General features: G+C 41.7%; 1 protein-coding gene across 3 annotated transcripts in view; it reads right to left on the bottom strand.

Moving 5' to 3' along the window:
- The window catches only part of LOC110001945 (tetratricopeptide repeat protein 28), a 165,256-nt gene that overhangs the window by 30,425 nt on the left and 111,666 nt on the right, over positions 1-23,165 (bottom strand). For all 3 annotated transcript variants that reach the window (XM_065964689.1, XM_065964692.1, XM_020657530.3), the window contains one exon: positions 8,716-9,223. In XM_065964689.1, the coding sequence (XP_065820761.1) occupies positions 8,716-9,223 (508 nt within the window). The remainder of the gene's footprint in view (positions 1-8,715; positions 9,224-23,165) is intronic.

Here is a 23,165-nt window from a genome sequence, read left to right as displayed (position 1 = left end):
TGTGTGTTTTCCCATTTATTTCATCCGAAACCTGCCACATTATGGGCCTGAACGCAGGCTACAAAAACAGTGGGAGTGAAGCTAAACAGGCGGCTCAAATGACTGCAGAGGTTGTGTGATTGATGTGAATAAGCATTCGGGTTTTGGCCCAATTAAAAAGCAGCACATTAGGCCAATGAGAATGGAAAAAAAAGCTTTGGCACCTTTACAGTAGGAGCCACTGGATTGTATATTAGATTGTCAGGTATCCATATTCATTTATACACACATACAGTCCTGACATACTTTTGTAGGTTGGTGGCCTTAGAATAAATTAATTGATTAATGTGATGTCTGCAATGTCAATATATCACAATGAATCAAGTTAAAGTGAGATAAGTTAGACACAAACCTTCCTGAACTAAGTGTCAGAAAATTGCACACAGAAAAAAACATCTCTGTGTGCAGACGGATTGGATTTTTCATCATCAAAGATCCCCTGCCTGCTTAATTCAAACCATGATGCGCCATGCAGCTGGTACCTCCTGACGAATCAGAGCTTGTTTGTTGTTTGTTTGCTTGCTCATGTTCTCAGGTCAAAGCAATACAACCTGTGCTGACCTTGCAATCATCGGGTCACTGCCCTGAAGAGCTGGTAAGCTATACGTGTCATGGAGTAGAATGGAGAGAAGCAACGCTGCCTGATAACACAGAAATAATCCAGAATGAAAAAGACACAGCTTTACAATGTATACTTTCATAATGAATGAAATCTTTGTGGTACCTCAGACCATGTACAGTACAAATACACATTTCCCTTGAGCCAAAACAAATATATAAAGCTAGGAACATTTTAGATTTAAGTTTCCACTGGAACAGTTATTTCCTATACCTTGGGCAAGCCCATCAGGTTTGACTTTCCTGGTAGTCTCTCTTAAGAGTGGAAGCATGTTAAGATTCATGGCAGGCAACTTTGAAGAGCTATGACAGCCCTCGCCACAAAGTCACTCCCAAGGTTATGTTTTTCCCAATGGAGGCTGATCTTGCCGAGGATATAATGCCTACTGATGTATTACCAGCAAACATGTTCCATGCTGCAGGCTAAAAATGGATCTGGGGTCTTGGAAATGGTCGGAGGACTAAAAGAGGCAGCCGGGATAGAGGATGGTGTTCAATGGCAAGGTTTGAGGTTGGGCTTGAAAGATGAAGCCAAAATTTGTCATAAGCCTCGGGCTATGCCTGGAGCCACACTTAAGGCAAGAAAATATTTCTCCACCCCTCCATATGGTAAGAGGATTATGGAAACCTCTGGGAATTTTGTCCAGAATGATAGTAAATAAAACCATACCAAACATGCTGGAAAATACTGACGGAGCCCAAAAAATGTGGATTAAGTAGAAAGGTCTAGCTAGAGTGGTCACTGTGGCATGTCAACCAAAACAAAATGATCCCCAAAAAGGATCAGTTTTTGTGACAGCAATTGAAGAATATTGTGCATACTAACTTGACTGTAACACATTGAATAATATTCTTCCTTTTTACTTCGCAGTTTAAGATAGAGACTGTGAAAAAAACCAAATACAGCACACATCACATCATTCGAATATATTTATACAAGGCCCTATCCATCCAGAGCCCCCTCCATCCCCCCATAACTAAATACATTAAAAGCATGGCAATGTGTTGTCACTTTTCATTACACAGCTGGCTCTACAAAGAGGGATATGCTGCAGTGATGACTTTGAAGGATAGTGTTGTGTTCAGAGTAAATCACTGTATCATTCGTCCAGGAGCCATGGAGGTCCTGAGCGTTGCTGCCTTCACTCAGCTAAGAGGATTTTTACCAACAATGCTGCTGGGGGAAACTAGGAATAGCACAGAGATGACCAGTCTGAGCTCAAAATAAAGACTTGGGTGTGTTCCCCATTTTATTTTTAATATGAGGTCAACTTTATAATTAAAATGTCATGTTTGAGACGTAAAACCTCTGACAAGACGCTAAATTTGTGGTGTTTGTGAAAATGTTGATGCCCATTCAGACCTCAGCTGGGGTAGATTGGCATGTGTGAAATACCAAACAAGAAAGTCAGTCTCTGAAGGAAATTCCAATGAATTTGGCAGAATTGAAAAATATTCCATCCCACCAGAGCTTGTATATATAGTTCAGTACGTCTGTATTTGTTTTACACTTTGAAGATAATCTTGAAACTATTAAAGTATTTTAAAAAGCTCCAGGCCCCAAATTTTGCTTTGAAATGAGTACGGATTATTACAAAGGGAATAAAATGTGTCTCAGTACCAATTTGCGCCAAAAAGCCTGGGCCATATCACCATACAGTGTTATAAAGTGTACGTTCAAATAATCAATAAAAAGACACACTAAAAGGTAAAGGTAGAACCCTTTTCACAAGACTTATTCTGAGTTGATTCACAGGTTTCTTTGCCTTTTTTAAGAATTCTTTAAACAGTGAATCAAATCTTCCTCCCACAAATTCTAAAATCTGTAATTGGAAAATGAGATCCAAAGAAAAACAAATTGCTCTCCACTAGTATGGTCACCGAAAAGCCCAGCCAAAGAGAGTTGCTAGATTAAAAAGGTTCATAGCAAGTATATATAGACTCAAAAGTTGATACATGGCTGAATCTATCATATTAAGAAGGATTACTTTACAGGAAAATCTAGTGTAATCATTTCTCTAAAAAAGGGTGAATGGAGGTTGAAAGACTCCATTATGTTATGCAAAGTGTCTTAACTGAGCAGTGTGAGTTGTAAGTGATACAAAAGTGTATGTTACGATCTGTTGGGGGAAGTAGTGAGCCGAGGCAGGCGCTGGATAGTACTGGGGTCTGCAGGAGGAGGGGAAGGGGTGGAGCTGGGCTTAAGGTAGCAAATCCTCCCATGCAGACACAGACATCCTCTACAGTCTGACTGACAGAGAGACAGGAAGGGGGAAGATAAAAAAGGACAAGCCATGGATAAATGGATGGGTGGTCTACATACAGAAACATACAAGAAGAGCACAGTACTAGTTGTTAATGCTTTTTGTAGCTCATCAAAACAACTGTCGCTGCACTGTCTAGGAGCATGACATTTGATTCCACCTACCACTTTCACTAACAACGTTCAGCCTTATTTTTTTTTTGCACTGCACAATTACCTCACTGTTTGGGAACAGATCACATTTCATGCTGAAGTTAGTGAAAAAAAGGCCACCATTGCTCAACGCAAAACAATGATACAGCTCTTTTGTTTCATTTAATAGCTCCACGGTGAGTAGAATAATAACTGCATTAAATGAACTAAATGTTAGTGTAAGCACAGAGACGGGGAGGAAAGTGTGCTTTACAGGGCCTCAGTCCAGTTTCTGGCAGAGGAGATTGAAGGGGGCCATGCAGGGGGAGGCAGGGAGCGTCTGCTGCTTTTCTAACAAACAGACATTGGGGGCAAGATAGCAAAGTCCTCTCATGCAGAGTAACATAAGACTGGCATCCTAAAAATCCCACTCCCATCTTGCCTCTTGTATTTACCTGTTCATTAATGGCGAGTTTAAGATGTCACCAATCTCAGAAGAATTCTCTTTTTATGTGTATCTTTAGGCTGCTTCCCTGTCTTCCTCCAAACAGCGAGCTTATATTCATCCTGTCTGGGCCATTAGGCTGGCTAAATTCCTCTGTAAATGCTGTGCTCTCCTGCTCCTTTCCTGGTCAGACTATTAATATATTTACAATCACTTTTGTTTCCAGAGGATTATGTAGAAAACAGACTAATCTCTGTGCCTCAGGGCCCCAGGGGAGTCTGCTCCCTGTTTGTTTCTGCTGAGGGCAATCTGAAATCAGTTAAGAAAAAGGTATGGGATTTATGTGCATTTGTACATTGTTGTTGTTATAATAAAGGTAATAAAGATATAGCTGCTGTGTTGAAGCCATGTCATTATTAAGGGTGTCTATCTAATTTTCTAATTATATTATGATGCAGCCTGTTTACATGACATTTATTTAAAAGAGAATTGTGACGTCATTCCTGTCAAGATTAGATACATTAGAGTTCACAATCTCCCGGTCAGTGTTCTTTTATTTCATCACAACCTGTGAGCCCACAAGACCTTTTGGAAATATAAATCATGTGTGACAATGTTTCAGTCAGACATGTTACAAAACCTGGTAATCAGATGTCTGGTCAAAGCAGATTTCCACGACTGATTTTCTGGAATGTAAATTCCAGGTCTCGTCCCCACATGACCCCTAAACGGAAAAAAGCTGCAAGTGTGAAATGAGTTTAGCATAAAAGGTCTGAAACTAATTTAATACAGAACTTCTGCTCTCTTTCTTTCAATGAAACTGGTGAGATCTAAATACTGAGCATCAGGGAGAGAATTGTTTGGATCTGTGTAGTCCTGTGAACTCTTCTTCCTGTTGTTATGCTCTTTCTGTTGCTTTGTTTTTTTGTAAGCATCAGCAGAAATGATTCCCCAGGGATGCTGGATAAAAAAGAAGGGGAAAAAATGCTTAATTAGATCTGTTACCTCCGGCACCTTCTTACTGATGGAGGCGACAGTTCATGTGACTTCTTTGGGACATATGGTCATAGGAGGAGGTGTGGGTTGAGCACAACAAGCAGGCTTACGGAACAAACTCATTCAAAGTCTCTTTGAAGTGGAATGCAAAGGGAAATAATACAATTTAGATTCTGTTTCATGAATACCAGAAATGTGAACTACATAAGAACCCACCACTTTAGCCCTCTCTCAGATATTAAATATTGCTGACTAGGGGGTAAGTTAGCCAATTAATGAATAATAAATGGGGCTGGAATGCAACATTTTCATATCCTTTATAGGTCAGAGTGTGCTGAGCCAGGGCTGCTTGTACCGCTGGGCATCGTGGTTAGATATTAAAGCATGGCCATCTCGATACAACAGTACCTCAGAGCAATGTCAGCTGCTGCTCCACCCACACTGCACGCACCATTAACGACAAGCTGAGAGGGCATAATAAAAGTTTCTTCTTTCCTGTTTCTGCCGCTTCTCCTTCCCATCTCTCGCAGTGTTTTTTTTCCTTTTAACCCTGCTCATTAATCTTCCCTCCATCATCCTTCCCCTCTTTGTGCAGCAGCATTATTTGAAGTCGCAAACAACATCCTGTTAGTTTTAGCCCACATTATCTTCTTCTGCTAAGCAGGTTTTTGGGCGTTGATGACAGAATAACAACGGACACCCCACTGCTCAAAACAAAAACAACAACAACAACAACAACAATAGGGCAATTACAGACTGATGCTCCACAACCTCCACTTCATCCTCTGTTATCTTCATTATTCAGCTCCTCTTGAATCAGCTATTAAAGGTAATTAAGCGATTCATCAAGTCAGTTTCAATTACTGGGAGCTTGACAGCTGCAGATTACAATCAGTAGGGGTGAAGGGAGAGACGAATAGAGTGTGAGAGAGGAAGGCATCAAAAACTAAAAGAAAAGAGGAGAGTTCCAAAAGATAAGGCAGCACTGAGATGGACAGGAAGTTTTTACTGGATGTCAGGGGGTTCAGAATCCACATGATGCTCCAGCTTGTCTATCTTGTCTCAATGGAGCAACAGGCTCCCCCACTGAATAAGCTTCTGCTGCACGTCTTTAATGTTGCAACTAATAATAAATACATGCCATCAAATCCGCAATCAAACTACAGATAGGAACACATTTGCTGCCTGACATGTAGTTCCCACTTGTGATAAAGCTCTCATGTGCTGTAAGATCATAAAATGTTCTCACTAAACCCTCTAATTTATGACGAGCAGTCACCAGCTCTCTTTTAGAATCAGGTATGTGTTGGTGCTGAGAGCTTTCCACGATGTGCGACCATTAGGCCGGTCAAAGGACGACTTCAATTTATGTTTGGATGATTAACCCGGCTCTCTACTTTCACACTTTTACACATTAGGTTAAATAATAAATCATCAAGGAGGACCTATTATGCCTCTTAGTTGTCCATTAAAGACAGGTTTACTACTTTCTTCATGGCTATCATAAGTCAGCCAGTGTAGCTGATAATTGCTCAGTTAAATGCAGGAGAAAAGGCCTTACATGCATCTCATGGGGTAATGCATATCCAAAGGCAGCTCCTTATCCCCAAGGTTCCTTTCATTACTATATTAGAAGAGTCTGCAAGGTTATTGAGCTACTGTAATAATTTCATTTTAGCAGGATGCTGGCTGTAAAATATTGCATTATAAAAAGGGGCAATATTTAGTGTGTAGGTTTCAATCAAAGTATCCAGATCATAAATTCAATTTCCCCCATTCAATCTCATTTTTATTTATCTAAATACCATTTTTCATTTCAAGGAGTAATTAAGTCAAAGTAAGTGTGAAGGTGAGAGCATAGCAGATAAATATGAAGATTTCCATTGAAAAATCAAACACTGGGTTATTTTATTTTTTTTACCCTGACTTTGGCTCTATATGTTGGCAATGAGTCACTATAACTCACAAACTGCTGGCTCTAACATGCATCATCTTCTTCCCTGGCTCCCATGCAGACACACTGCACTCCTTATGTTTCTAAAATCTATTGGGCACTATTAACTGTAGACCATAATGTAATATCTAAATACTGTACCTCAAAACTATTTTTCCAAAACCAGTGATGATGCATTAATGTACTGCTGGCCTTTGTATAAAAGTAATAAAAACACTTTGGTCTTAATATACATAAATATCATTAAACTACAAGTAAACAGCTCATTTACATTAACACAAATACAGGAATGTAGCCAGCAGCATTAAAAGCACTAGCAGGAAATGGAAGCTCTAATACTTTATCGCTAATAAAAGGGCAGACATGACACTTTTCATTATTTTCTCATCCTCCATGTTAAATGGACTTTATCTAATTCTATTTAAGCTCTCTGACAAAGGGACTACTGATGTTTTTATAGCCCTTTACCTTTTTCTTCTACCTCTATGTTGATTGTTTTTGCACCCAAAACACCAAGTCTAATTCCTTGTATTTGTAAATGTACTTGGCAATAAACCTCTTTCTGATTTCTGAGTCTGACTGCACTTATAGAACCTTCCAACCACACAAAGAACTTAACAGAGCAGATTGTCAGATTCATCCAATCATACACACACATTCATACAGTCAGTATGTAAAAAAAAAAGTCCATGTATTGTTTTAGACTAACTAAATCTGGCTTTTAAAATGCATGTGAACACGTTAGGAAACGTGAAATCTTACTTAGTCAAATTTCTTGAAGTTAGAGTAACACACCTAGATAATGCGGTTGGACATCGATTTACTCTTGGCATCGACCGCAGCTGGACTTGTAAATGTATTGGGCTGATGCAGGTAGCTGTCGTGCAAAGTGTTAAACTCCATCGGGTTCTAATCTAAGCCATTTACACACGCACACGCACACACACACACACACACGCACACACACACACAGTTTTATGCAGCATGCTATGCCTTCAGGATACATTTGGTGGGTAAGTATCTTGCCAAAAGCTAATTGAAAAACTGGAAAACACAGGTATTAAAGTGCATATTGTCTAAAAAGTTAACAATTTGCTAATCCTCTGTGCCAGCCCCATTTTATGATAGATCAAGTACAGCTAAAAAAAACCTTTATAAACTCTAATGTTGACTAAACAATCAGTAATTGTTTAGTGCCTGGGCGTAATTACTAGCGACAGACTATTACATAAAGTATTATGCTGATACATTGATGTCGGAAAAACTGTATGGATGTATTTCCCAAACCAGACTTTCTAAATTCCATTAACTGGAAACTAAAACAACATGCAGAGTACTTGCAATGCCCTCCTACTTCAAATTAATTACACATTTTCTTGGTCAGGAGCGATATGCTTCAAACTATGACACTAAAGTCACAACTCCACAGTCTGTTTTGCACGTTCATGGTTCCAAGGTAGACAGGTACATCTAAATTTAGTTGTCATAGGCACCCTTACTCCCTGTTGTGTACCAGCCCCTCCTTGTGAGTCTAGGTACACAGCCTCTAACACACTTCTACCTGTGTGCATGCGGAGACACAGAGCCAGGTTACTGAGAGTAGTAGTGCCTAAAATCTCAGTTTTAAAACAACAAAGAAACTACTGACTTCATGCTGCTTAGACATGACATATATACAACTGAATGTATCCAGTTTTGTCAAAAAGAAAGTATGAAAACAAAGCACTGATGGCCTACATGTTTACAGCCCCAAGGCAATGCAGCATGATACACAAGTTAAAAATGGTTTCCCTTCTCTCTCTCTTCATTCTGTCATAATAAAGGATGACAATTAAATAGGTTTTCAGTAATGTCAATAAAACAAATCTTATTGTAATTCAACAATACTATTGTCTTTCTTTTACCCCAAGGTGTATAAAACATATGATGAGGGTTTCTAAATGTATAGACTTTGAGTTGATAGCATATTATTTAATCAGTATTCAGATAAGGATTGTGACATGATTGTGTCATGTACTGCTGTTTATTAGCCTTTATTTCTTTATTCTACTTGTTCATGTGTTCAATGCTCTTGCACCAACATATCAAGTCAAATTCCTTTTATGTGTTTCATCATTGCATTAAACCCAATTCGTATTCAATCTACTCTCTGTTGAAATGGTACTGCGAAAGCAAATGATCTGCAATAAACATATGGCAAGTGTTTGGCATTCATGGTATAAGATCTTTAGCAGTCATTATAGTGCAGTTAGTAGTCTGCATACATACCCAGATTGGAAGAGGCCCTCCCCTCTGCAGCTCTGTCCTTCAAACCCTCAGCTATAGACAGCTGCTGTTCATGGTACTGTTTGGCCCTCTCCAAGTCCTGCATGCAGCGTGCAGCGTGACCCAGTCCTGCGTATGCTCTCATCTCGATGGACTTTTCCTCCAGCTCCTGAGCGAGCTCCAGAACGTGTGTGTGGTAGGACATGGCCTTGTCAAAGTTACGGTGGTAGTGGTAGGCGCTGCCTAGATTACTGTAGGCCCGAGCTTCCTCTCGTTTATTTTCCAGGGCCTTGGCGATGCCCAGGTGCTGCTCGTGGCATTGGACAGCATTTTCAAAGTCTCCCATAGCGATGTAGACGGCCCCCATGTTTCCAAGCTCCCGAGCCTCTGACAGCTGATCCTTGGACTGCTTGGCCAGCAGGACACACTGCTTGTGGCTGGCTAGGGCGTTTGGATAGTCCCCTATGGCTGTGTATACATGGCCCAAGCTGCTCAGCGCCATTGAAGCAGCCTACAGAGGGAGAGACAAAGACAGACAGGAGGTAAATAAAAAAATAAGGTATTTAACTATAGGCAAATGGAGAAAATAACCTTATAATTAAAGCCGCATTCCATCAACAGTGAGTCATTTTGTTGTCTTTGTAGTTAATATTTCCCATTCACACTTACATGTCCCTTCAGCCAGAATGACTGTACTTCAAATGGGAAACAAAATCCATTTCCCAAATCTCTTAGGGGGCTTACTGCTCAAAGACCAAACAACAAACAAAACCTGATTTGATTTCATCCTTGCTAAGTGATGAGGGGGGTAAAGTGCAATGCAGATCAGCACAGCAGCAGGCTTGTTTTAAAGCCCTCAGTTTGCCCGCTGCAATCACGCGTCATGGCGTGCTACCACCAACAGAACAAAGAGACGGCTAATCAGGAGGCAGAGGAGAGAGAATTTAGCTTCACACCAGAGCTGTGGGGGGTAAACTGGCTGACTGACTGACTGACTGACTGCTGACAAGACCTCTCCAGCTAAAAGCAGAGAGAACAATACTCTACAATACTACCTCATCCAATCTATCTTCCATTTTCTCAAGCCCTGTCCACCTGTGAAAACAAAACTACACTGGACACCTCCTTCAACTGTACAAAGAGGTTTAGCAGGAAGATAGAAGGTGCCGTCTTGACCTCGTGTGTGACACATTCACTGCAGGCTTATTAGCTGTTTATACAGAGGGTAAACAGCGGAGAATTGGGGTCAGCTGTTTTTGTGCGAACAGATGTTCAATTAATCATGCAGGGCCGGCTAGTACAGCATCTCCTTCTTGAAGTCCCACTCTGCAACCTCCAGCCAGGAAGTGGGTTGGATGCGGTCCAGGAGGGAGGACTGACAACCTGACTCGGAAGGCATAGCACTGACCATCCTGACCTGGGTCATCTTGTGGGCTGGACTGCAGTTTACATAGCGTCAGTTACCAAAGTTGCAACTGATACTTGTATTGGGCTTTAGAGAAGGCATATACTCTACCTTCTTCAATCTAAAATGATCCATTTTACCTAACCAATACTCAAAGATGTAATTTGAAGATATGCGCCCACATTGAGCAGAAGAGATTCGCTTTGCTTCAGCTCCACATCATAAAAATATTGAGCCCTCTGAATAAATGAACAGCAGAAACACATTGTTGAGGAAAAAATCAATACAACAGAACCCTCCTGAAGACGCTCATAAAGTAACGTTGCTGTGAATCTTTCATACTTTCTTTTTTTCTAAACACACACAAACACCCCACCTACCTCTCCTCCTTTATTTCAAATCACTGCTGATGCCTGGAACCAATTACCTGCTGACATAAGGACTTCCAGCAGTTTGCTCAAGTTTAAAGACTCGACAAGGCATTATACAGGCCCGGGGAGGCAATTACCCTCCGTCACAACTGTTGCTGTTTCATGTTCCCAGATAGCCTATCTAGGGCTGCTCAATTACATGTGCCTTTTGAAGCTTCGCTCCATCTCTCTGACTCAAACTTCCACTTTTCAGAGCCAAAAAAAAAAAAAAAAAAAAAAAAAAACAGACAGGATTCCTCATCTCTGTCTGCCTCCGAGCTTTTGCAGTGGGAGACGCAGGGAGAGAGAAAGTGTGAAAGAGGAGAGCAATCTTTCTCCAGTTGAGATGAGTTGCTCTTGTGATCAGTGTCCCTCTAAAGTGAGACTGCAACGCTGCATTTTCTCGTCAGATGGGAGCCAAGATGGGCTGATAATGAGGAGCCAGCCTTGCCAGGCACAGAGGAGACACTGTGTTTGGCTCAGGGACAGACACTGGCACCATATCTCCCTCATTTCTGACTGCAGACCTCTCCCACCGCTGCTCATTTCCACTCCCCTCTGGTATCGCAGAGTAACATTCCTTCTGGGAGAGAAATAATTGCCCAAAATTTATAATTTCTGCCGACTTCATTCTAATTTGATTCCATTTCTTTTCAGCACTTATCTTTCCTACTCCCCTGTTCTTGCTCTCTTTTGCTCTCCCACAGTCCTCTCAATTCGTCAGCAGAGTCAGATCTGATTGTGTTTACAGAGTCCAGCCCTTCTCAGGATGTGTGCTGATTTGATTAATCCTTACGCCGTGCTTTATAAACTGTTGATAAACTGCTGGCTCTTATCAGCAAACACATTTTGCACCGAGGGTCTCCTAATGAAAGGTAAACTAGTTCTGCCTGTGAGAGAGCAAGAGAAGGAGAGGGGAGGTGGCGGGGAGGGCAGTGATGACATGTTAATCAGAAATGCTCAGCTCCAATAACATTATTCCATCCCTTTCCTCCGACAAGGACACTGGTTTAAGATTCCTTGCTGATTCTCCTCTGTCAGCCTCCTCTGCTAAGTATGTTTATATTCTGCAGCACATTCGAGAAATGGCTGCTTTCATAGAACATGCTAGAGGTAATGTATTGTGCTTAGCATAATTAGCCCCTTATGTCACGCAGCAGAGCAAGATCTGTGACTGTGAGCCCCTGGTGAGTTTTATTTCTCAGAGTCCTGCCAACCACTGCTCTGTTGTGTGGAGCTCTGTGGTTATGTCATTCCCTGCAGCTGTGTGAAGATGCCTTTGAAAATCAAAAAAACATATTTCACTTTGGACCCACGAGCTCTGATATTCCTCAAAACAACCAAGGCTATCATCACAGACTGGCAAGGCTTATGGGACAAGCCTAGTTGTCATGGTGATGTGGATGGTTGGATTACGGCCTACAGTCTGCGTAGAAAAGACTAACAGTGCTACGCTCATAAACACTGGGACGGAATCTGCTTCTGAGTGGAAAGAAAGGGACAAAAAAAAATCATGGCAAAGTGTACAAACAAGCCTCTGCTGCTCTTCAGATAACTTTTATAATAAGACCCTTACCAGTTATTTTGTGAAAACACTTATTTGCTAGATTTTATTTTATTTAAGCTCAATCTTTATTGTGTAATTCTACCAGAAAAGCCGTTCACAAGCGTCATCTTGGTAGCATCTAATAATAGCAAGATCCCATTTATATTGCAATAAAAGTATGAAAACAAAATCTGTGATGGTCAGAGGGGAAATGAGTTGAAATATTTCCAGAGAACCTAAAGTTTGTTTGTTTCTGATCTTCAAGTAATAGAATTAAAGATAAGGAGGAAATATGAGCATGGGAGAGAGGGAGGCAGCCTTTAGGAGGTGTAAGGTGTTAAAGAGCTCACAGTTTGCCCTCTGTCCAAAAGGCATGTCCTGCAGCAGAGGAGGGCAGCCACTACTTCAGTAAAGTGCCATTAATGTAATTATACTGGAGAGGAGAGGAGTCACTCTGGAAAACAGGTTTGATTTCATTACCACTGAGGCGGGAACAACCCAGCCTTTCATTGTACCGATCCACATGTTGAGCTCTTAGTCTGGAAGGGATTGGTTGAAGGAATGTAGACATAGCCTATAATAAATAATTGATGTTACATTCCGGTAGAATTACTTTATTACCATTATCAAAAAGAAGGTATTGAAGATTCATGATAAAGTTGGAGTTTTGAAATTCATCAACTTGAATGTGGCCAAACAATAAACAAAAGATTTAAAAGCACAACAAACAAAATAAAATGACTTAGGCCTATCATATAATAATAATCCAGAATAATTGTAAGGACATAGTGAAAAAACTAAATTGAAAGCCAAGGGGATATCTTCAAACCTCTTTTTTCTGAACATCTGTCAACAACAACAAAAATAGTCGAAACGATAGACAATTAAATTGAGGAAATCGTCATTCTAAGAAGGTAGAGCAAGACAAATGTTTTGCCTGATAACTGACTAAAACATCTTATCAAACACTTGACATGTTAGCTCATTTATTAATTGCAGCTTTACAACTAAAAAAAAAATAGCTTCATTTGAGCAAAAATGATCAAAGGAAATGGTCTGTGTGTCCAAAAGCTGCATGGAGTATGTATGAGTGCACACTGCTATTAAATGTCGGGGTTGAACATCAGAGAAACAAACAAGCTGCTGTGATACCAATCACTTCAAAAAGATGACTCGTGACGGAAAACACTCCAGCCCTCCATACGAACACAGCAAACACACATACATCATCAATTTAATCCACTGCACACACACATGCACTCTCACACGCACACACACAAACAGCTGTCTAATTAAAAGGCAGTGCAGAGGGAAGGTGAGGAGAACCATGCTCCAGTGTTTCCTTTAACGAGCTGGGCTCAGGCAGCAACAGAAGCGGGCTGGCAGGAAACAGACCGCTCACTGGAGGGAGCGGGGTGTTCGGGGTGGGGGTGGGGGGGGTGGGGGGGAGATAAAAGGGTACTGGAAAGATTGTGTTTGAAGGATGAGAGAAGAGAATACTGGAGACATCCCCTAGGTGAGTTTGTCTTAAGATCTGAATTCACCTGCAGGGACGCATTTTGACAAAAAAGGAAACATCTGAACTTCAGAGACAAGGTAGAGAGGCTCTCAAAGAAGCAGGAAATATACATCCTAGGGGCGGATGTTATTTTCAGTGTGAGCATGTGCGGGAAAAAAAACATGTATGTGCATATGTGTAAATGAGAGAGAGAAAGGGGAGTATGATGGAGGAGGCATGCTGCTGATGTCAGTGTAGAGGCTGGGGGCTGGGTGGGGAATGATTAAATATTCAGCCGGTTTTATGGGTGTATACTGCACTCTCTTCACCGGCTCGGTGTTTGCACACAGATATGGATCCTATGGGAGCCTCCATTAGATCAGCCAAATGACTGCCTCTCTGCCATATCAAAACCTTCTGCTTTTCTAAGCAGACAAATGCATTGCTCTGCCAAGCGAGGGCAGGTACAGCTGTGCCTGATTGCTCTTTTTCGCACACAAAATCACAGCATACATGGACGCATACACATATATACATAGAGGGACTGAGTTCAGGCCAATGTTGCTGTGAAGCCTGGAACAGGTCAACTTGAATTTGACTTTGGAACAAAATTATAGCCCCTTTCTCTTTGCTTTTCCAACCTCTGAAAGGATATACATGATACTCAGAAATCTATTTTTTTCACGAACCCAAATCAATGCAAAACTGGCAGCATCCTCAAAATGTTTTGGAGAAAAAGACAGTTTAGTTTGTTCCAGTAGAAAACAAACACAGATATCATAAGTTGCCCTGCTGTTAACCAGATTCTCTAATCAATCATCAGAGCTAATGCGATCTATTAACAGTGGTGAGATACTAGAGGAGCGACTTGTTTTCTGTGACCCAAGTGACCTCCAGCATGTAGATAAATGACGCCAGAGGGCCTGTAGCTTGATAATTCCTTTAGCCTCCACAGGACGCATTCACAAAGGATTGATTGTCACTAAAGGTCAAACTGTGGGTAAGGGCACTCGTGACAGCGACTATACAGTCTGTGAGACAGTCTGCTGCTCAAACAGGCACACACACAGATCCACACATTCGGTCAGAAACGAGCACACAGACACAGTAAGAGCCGTGCAGCTTTACAGGAAGGCATCTAAAGACACAGAGCACACGAGCTGTACTGGAGGCAATGCTAATGAAAATGTATTTTTTTGTGTGTCTGTGCTGTGGTTTCGGGCAAATGGTGGATCATTTGTGGTTACTCCAGAGACCCAGCACACATCAACTCACACATCCTTACACAGGGACACAGAAATATGGAATCTATCCCAGAGCTGTGTGGTTTCTGAGAGGGTGTGTGTGTGTGGCCACATTTTTGCATCTGCATGTATTTTTGCATTTTCACTTGGGCATCCTTGCTTTAGGATGTGTATGGGTGTTTATTTGAGGCACTATTGTGCAACTTGGTAGCAAACAGGCAGCCGAGAGGAAGAAACACAAGAAGCAGAGAATGAAATTGAACTGACAGTCTCCACTGGTGTTACTGGAAATTCCTCCTGAAATTTGACTGTTCCTTTCAAGTGGTATCAGCTCTGTGTGAAAATTCGCTAGACAAAACAAGGGTTGGAGAAATGACCAAATGCTAAGTGAGGAAATAAATGAGGTTGGATTTGGCTCCACCTTTCCAGCCCCCGCCTCGGTCCCCTGCTCTTGTCCCCTGTGACAGGATGTCAGCATTGTTCAAATGAAAAAACAACCCTCCTGCCATATGATATAAACACAAGAACATAAAGTCTGGTTGAGAGGAAATAGAAGTGGTGGCACGCCAAGGGAAGCGGGGGCACTGTGAATGAATCTTAATGTACTCCAAATCAGAGCAAAGCCTTGAAGGGCTGCAAGGGGCTGCTGTTTATTTCTGTGCTAAAGTCAAATCTCCACGGGCATAGCTGTGTGATGCCTGCTGGTGCGGGGAATCAATTCTTGAGAGACCTTGCGGTGACAGAAGGGGAAATCACAGTGGTGTTTGAAAGTCATTCCAGGAGGTAAACATCAAGGTTTGCCACTTTGTAAGGCCTCAAGCTGAGGACAAAGTAGAGAGAGATGCATAATGTTGCAAAGGATGGATAACTCCTTCTTTAAACACTAATTCAGGTTAGGAGCGGTTAAAGTGACACTTCTGAATGGGGTTAGAAATGAATTTACTGAAAATCATGCAACCTGTTGGCAGCTGAAATCTCTTTAGCCACGGAAAAAAAATAGATTTTGTAGGTGGGACAAACAAATAAGACCCTTTTTAGTTTAATTTGAAAGGATTCAACTTCTGATAATTCAATGTCTATCCATTATAAGCTAATTTGCCGTTGTTATGGTCCCCTGCTGGGTCTAAGGACACAGTGCCAAATATAGCAAAGCTTCCAGCGCTCAACCGTGCATATGACAGCATTCAGCAGGAAGCCGGCCAGTCAATCCAAGGACGCAGGGTTATTCAAGGGTGTTTTGGAGGCCCAGAGATGGGAGGGGCTGTCCCTGTCAACCCACACAGCTGGACAAATGAGGCCTGACATGTAAAACTACGGAGTCCAATCTTTTCAGTGGAACACAAAAAATCAATTTGCCTGGTAGCAGAGGAGGGGAGAGGAGAGGAGAGGAGAGGAGAGGAGAGGAAAGGAGAGGAGAGAAGAGGAGAGGAGAGGAGAGGAGAGGAGAGGAGAGGAGAGGAGAGGAGGGGTTAAGGTCTGAGGACCTGGATCAATATGAGCTGACCGGAGCTGTTGCCTGGAGCAGCCTGACACAATGACAGAAATGAAGAGTGACAACCTAATGTCCAGAGTCTCAGCACTTCACCGTCCTCTTTGAAGAGGGAGACGCAGCTTTTGTCCCTCTCTCTAATCCATCTGACACAGAATACCACTTATAACTAACAGGTTTGGACCTAATCAGAGTTCAGTGAAATACATGGCTGCTTTCAACTAATACGTTTTGTAGTATTTTTCTCCCATAGATATGTTAAGATGAGTTTAAAAAGATTAATTTGGATCTAAAGTATATCAATGTTCTATTTGTAAAAGGAAAAGAACTGGTTTAGTTAACTAGTCTACTGGATGTAACAAAGACTTCTCCCCTACTCATTCCTTTCTTTCAATATCAAGAAAGTCTTAACTGTGCAGACCTACTGGCACAGCACATTCTCAGAAGAACAATATTACCTGAAGTATATGCTGTGTCATACTCCACCATCATCCTTATTTCTCATAGTGTATGAGCAAAAACGTTATTGTCTGATTCATTTTCATCTATTACAATCTCTGCCATCAGTATCAGGTCAGCAGCATTTAAACATTATAAACTAAAGACTTCTGCTCTAATAGAAACAGAAACCTAGCTGCAGGTGTCTATGGGCAACTCTTGACTAGTCTTTTCACAAGACATTTTCAAATTAGGTGTTTTGCTGTCAGCTTAAAGGTGAGAAAAAATCCTTAAAACCTGTGTTGAACAACAAAGGTATTTAAATATGTCCTGGTCAAAGTACAACAATGATTTTTTTTACAACACCAAGTACAGCTCAATGTTTTCTTTGTCTGTTCTGTAAAATTGATAAATATCAATACTAATTATAAAAACATGATCAAAAAAGGCCCCTGTTTCTAACCTGTAAATTCAATTTTGAGCTCAATCATGCCTTAAGGTTCTTGTCAACACGCTCTGATTCTGCTGGGTGAATAAATCTGCAATGATGTAACAGTGAGAGAGCCAAAGAACCTCGTTCTACTTCCAGCCAGCACACAAACCATTTAAATCTCGTCCTCCCTCTGTGCTTTTATTCCCCAAATGTAATTACAATCCTGGTGAGGCTGGCTACTGTTCTGGGCAGCCTGCAGAACACAGCATCAGGACCAGCTCTTGGTGGCATCAAAAGATGGCCTGTCCCTCCAAAGCACCTCCACTCCTCACCACTCCGCTGACTGTAGCACCACCAGGCTGCACCAGACTAACCCCATGCTTTCAGCACCACTGGGTGCTTTGCTTTAGCCCCAGGCGGACAGAACTGGTCCGACTGATAAAGACTGAAAAGAGGATCTCACTACTGGGCTGTATTATTACATCCATAAACACATTATGCACGTTTGAACACATGCACACACATGCTCAGAACCACATGTGTGTGCAGTGCACACCACCTCCCAGCGTAACAGAGATTTAAGAGCATGAGGATGGTAAGCTCCCTTAGTGCAGCATGATGGAAACCAAATCCCAGGAACATTCCTTTCCATGTCCCATGCAAGACATGTCTGCCTCCTGGGGGCTGGGGGGGGGGGACACATTTCAAATGTGTGCGTGTGTAAAGGAAGAAGGATAAAAAAAATTATTTTCTAATTATTTTCCTTAAGTCCGATATTTCCCAGGATAGCACAGGAAATATTGCAGGATATATTGGACCATTGAGAACCAGTCAGACAGAGAGATAAGGATGATGGTGGATGAGGGATGAAGGGCGAGCTAAGTTGGTAGCGTGGGGTTTGTTGGGGATGAGACAGGAAGCGACGATCAGGAAATAATGGTTGCTTTTAAGGCTTGTTTTTCAGGATATTATGGGCCACCTGCCAGCGTTGCCTCCAGCTGTGAGCACACGCCACAGGACTCTGATTGACAGGGAGGGTAAATAGTTGCTAGTAGTGGCCCTGATTGTATCTCTCACCTCTGGCTGAATAAAAGCTACAGTGGACGGGTGATTGGCTTTTGTTACAGCCCTTCAGCCACAAATTAAGTTGGCATCTCCACGGAGATAGTTTAGGTGCACGTTCACTGATACTACGACCTGCCCTGTATCTCTGCTATTGTAACAAAATCCTTCTGATAAAATACAGCAACACATTCTGACGGATAAAAATACATGAGGGGAAACGGGCTTTTCCGGGAATAAGGAGTAAAAAGCTAGAAAGAGGTAGAGAGCACAGAGAGAGGAATATGTTTACTAAACACTCTGCAGAGACTGTATTGGAATTTGAAGGCCTGATTTTTCTGGAATGCCTCTTGTGTTCAGGTCACGCAATGTAAGAAGGGGGATTTGCCAGCGTAGAAGGAAATATTTGGCTCTGCTGAAATCCCTACTGAAGACAAGTATGTAGCTAAAAGAAGGTGCTGAAGGTGTGTGTGTGTTAGGGTGTGGGGGGGGGGATGACTTTGTATGCCGAGCAAGAGCCGAAACAGTGTCAGCTGACTCAAAGCAGACACACTAGCACCAATCGAAATCTACTTCTCCCAGTCAAGAGCGGGAAAGATGGGAAAAACAGCACCGTGGCTTCAAACAAAGTGGATTTCTGTCTGCGTTAGATTGGCCTCTTCACACTGGAGTGATGGAGCAATCACAGGCCACTTTTGCGCTGCCATTTAGTGACAGGATGCAGACTCCGTAGCCATAACATATGCCTAACTGGTGCTTAACAAAGGCAGGCGGGCCGGTTTAGAGGAGCAGAAGAAAAAAGGAGCAAGGAAAAGGGGGCGGAAATGAGAAAAGAAGGGTGAGAAGGAGGAGGGGGCTTGAAATACAGCTGAGCCAACATCAACAACTATTACATGACTCATCCCACATCTGCAGCAGTGAGTGGCTCAAGCCTAAACTGAGGTGGACTGTAAGCAGAGCAGAGCAAGAGTCTACAGAGCAGTCCAGTCAATAGACACACTGCCATGTACAGTAGGAGACTACGGGGGGACTAGATTGAGAATATCCCACTGAAAGATGGTCTGAAACTTTGATTGATTGTAAATCCCAGAAAACAAAGTAAGAGCTGTTCATAAAAGACAGAATCAGAGAAGTATATTTGTGAAAGCAATACTAGTTAACACTATAAACTATCAGTAAGCAGAACGGACTCTTTAAAAAGATGGATGATATGACAGCTTCCCAAATGTGTAGTATTTGAATCTTCCCTGGCTGGTTGCAGGATAGGGCATAACCTCCTCCTCTTAAATGTTAACTGATGGGACAAGGGTCAAACTAGAAAATATTAATACACATGTCCCTTTTGTTAATCAAACATCGAGTCTGCTGTTTAACATTCTTAATAATGGCTGTTAAGTTTTGTTTTAATTTGCATTTTGGGGCTATGAAAGGAAATGGAATTTAAACAAACAGAAAATGATGTGCGGTAAATTACAGTCTATAACATTATGTCTTCCCTAAAGCTTAAACACTTACTATTATATTTACACCAGACTCTTTATCTCACTTGTCCTGCGTCACTTTTTGTTCTATCAGGCTCTGACAATGTTCTTTTTGAATTCTGTCTATTTAGGCTGTTTGTAAATTTGTGTACTAAGCAAAGGCATCTTGGTTGAAAGACACACTGACCCAAACTTTATTTTTTTTTTCAGCCTCCTCAAGCACATCATTGTGTATACATGCCATGCAATAAACAAGTGTAGTACACACCAGAGACAAGCTCATACAAAACTCATCATCTCCAGGAACGTGAGATTCCAGCACAGCCCGGATAATAACCATAAAGGCTTTTTTTTTTCTCTTGTGCATCCCTTTAGAACTGCAGGCGCACATGAGCAAACACAAACTGCACACACGTACAAAGACAACACGGAAAAGGTCCCTTTTGTCTGCTCAACACTGATGAAAAGCTACCCACTGCGAACTTCAATCACATTCGAAAATGAGTCGGAGACATGCCGTAACCCCGGCTGTGTCATTAAACCTGTCAGTCAGTCCCCTGGAGTTTGGGGAGGGGGAAACAGGCTTCGGCCTTCTGCAGTGTGTAACATAGCCCTGAACTAGACCCTGAGGTACAGAGAGCCCCTCCTCTGCTGGATCTTTGTCTCTCACTAGCATAATGAAGCAATGTTATTAGGAATTCTGCTTTGTACGTCCATAAAAACCCCAAATGTCAAACATCCAGACGAAGGAATCATGCATATTCTAATGGTGTTCAGGATATATGATAACAAACACTATCATGTGAGGAAGGATATCAAAAAATCCCATCATATGTTAGCACACAGCCGCACACACACACATGGACAGACACACACACAATACATAGAGAAAGATAAGCCCCCACATGCTGTCAGAGGATGGTGTGTGATTGGCCTCTGTGGAGCTACTGCTTCTCTCATCATTAACTCTTCAGAGGATCACAACGCTCTAATCACGCTAAGCCTCTCTGAATGGCGATGAAGTCAAAAACGTGTCCATGCACATATTCACAGATGCCCGACTCATTAAACACACCAACACACACAAACAGCAAACACTTAATTCATCAGCACCATGACAAAACGTAATCCACATAAGCAGCTGTGTGCAGTTTGTAGAAACACAAATCTGATATCAAACACTTTAAAAACAAATAATGGCCAGTTTGCAGGGACATTATGACTCTCAGAAACACTTCTGCTGTGAAGGTCATCATTTCTACTAAACTTGAAAAAGATTTGTTATGGTTGTTTGGGTTTTACGAACCCTGAGACGGAGAATAACGGCATTTAAAACTCCACTCCATGTTGTTCATGGGGGGGAAAAAAGCATCTTTATTGAGATAATATTCCTCGTTCCAAAATGTGTTATCATCTTCACTGCATCATTCTTCAGATATTTCTCTTTTTTTTTTTTTACCTCATGCACTCATATCCTTGACAGGTGAAAGTAACATTTACACATTCAAGACATATTCTTCTATGTGCTACTGTGTCCTGGGTGATAAAGAGGAACCTTTATTTGACGATGGTTTTGATGGTGATGATATGGTTGTGCATGTTTGTGTGTGTGTGTGTGTGTGTGTGTGTGTGTGTGTGTGTGTGTGTGTGTGTGTGTGTGATCAATGATTCCTGTGTGGTTTATAAGTTGTTATTTAAAATGTCATGAAACAACAATTTGGAAAAAGAGTAACAAATGCCTGAAAGAGATGCAAGAATTGAATACATTTGAACAAAACACAGTGTGAAACAGAGCTGCTTGTATTAAAGATACAAACCAAACATTAATTGTCAAATATCAGGTCACAAGAAAGAAAACATGACTTTGAGTTGGCTAAATACATAATAAATTCAGTCATTTACAAAGAGTTTCATACCGAACCCTTTCTCCTCAGCATTAGTCATTAAACATCATTAATCTTATCAAAGTATTTCGTATATTTGTGTGTTCAAGTGTGGTGCCACAAGAGTACAGGAACAGTCCAGCTTGATAGCCACACCTTGCCAACGGCTGTAATTAAACGAGCTGACAGCACCAGAATTAGCTACTTGCGTCTCAAAATTGAGTTCTGCTACAATAAAGTAAAAGAGCCGTCCACACCTCTGGGCCGTCTGCTGAATATTTTACAACCTTGATTCCACTTGGTCCCTTTCTCAATTTAAGACAGCACTTTCAAGAGCTTTCTTTTAGGTTGATGTGTAGCCAGCTCAGGCCTGTCTGGACTGTTATTTAGAGACCATACTGTGTGAGCTGCAAGGTCAAGTATAAGCAGAACCCGTAGGCCTCTGTCCCCTCTAAGATGGAGTACTTTCATTTCACTCACTTGGGGCCTCGTATTTTCTCTCCATTTTATTGCTTTTCACTGAGCGCTTTCCACAAAGACACATTCCACCTCCTCGTACAGACAGACACAGGGCTGCTGTCCAACAGTGAGAGGGGAAGGTCTGGATACAGCGCCACAGGGACAAGAATGCTGACACTGCTGTAACTCGGGACAAAAGCTGGAGATGAGAGTGGCGAAGACAGATTGAGAAAGAGAAAGAGAGTAAGTCTCAGTGTATAAGAGTTGTTAGGAGGCTCGAGTGCAGCCAAAATGAGGAGCTATAATCCCCGGCTTTGGCGTGATGTCAGAGAGTCTTGCAGAAGACCATTTCCTCACTGTGCAAAAATGCTGTCTCCTACATCCCAGAGTGTGCTGCTGCTATATATAATGCGAACATCAAACGCCTGTAGCTGCGCTGACCTCTCTCTCCCTGTGAGACCCTTCTCTGCAGCGAAATACAGAAACCATTCCCCCCAAACATGGAGCGGTTGGAAACTGCACCACACCATCTGAATTTCACCTTAACTCTGAGGACAAGCTCATCTTTATTCTACAGACGAACGAGTGTTGAGGACTTAACTGGTTTCTATCTTTGACTTCAATCTTTAAAGATCTGAGGATGAGAAAGCCCAGATGGAGGAAGGTCATTTCATTACAACACATCCTGTTTCAGGGACAAGAGAAAAGTGAGGAAGACCAAAACATACTGCGCCATGTTAACCGACTTGCAGTGGAAACTTTCATTTTTTAATTCATGTAAGTATACGTCATGGTAACAGAAATTAGGGTACAAGTTAATCAATTGCACATCCATTTGAAAAATAATCGTAGGAATGTTACACCTATGCAATGATTTGATCATGTATTGCTTATTATCATCAATAGAACACATAGATTTCTCTAAGACATAGAGAAGGCTGATACTATCACCAGTAGCCCTGGTCCCAAAATGCCACATTGCTTTACTTCTTAAAACAGAAGGACAGAAAGTATTATGGAATCAGGAAAAAGCTAGTAAAAGTTGGCCACGTTTGGAGCATCTTGTGTTATTTAAGCTTTCTGAAACAATGTCTATTTATCTGCA

Source organism: Labrus bergylta, chromosome 2 (assembly GCF_963930695.1).
Source record: "Labrus bergylta chromosome 2, fLabBer1.1, whole genome shotgun sequence".
Taxonomy (NCBI): domain Eukaryota; kingdom Metazoa; phylum Chordata; class Actinopteri; order Labriformes; family Labridae; genus Labrus; species Labrus bergylta.
This window is presented reverse-complemented; position numbering and strand designations above follow the sequence as displayed.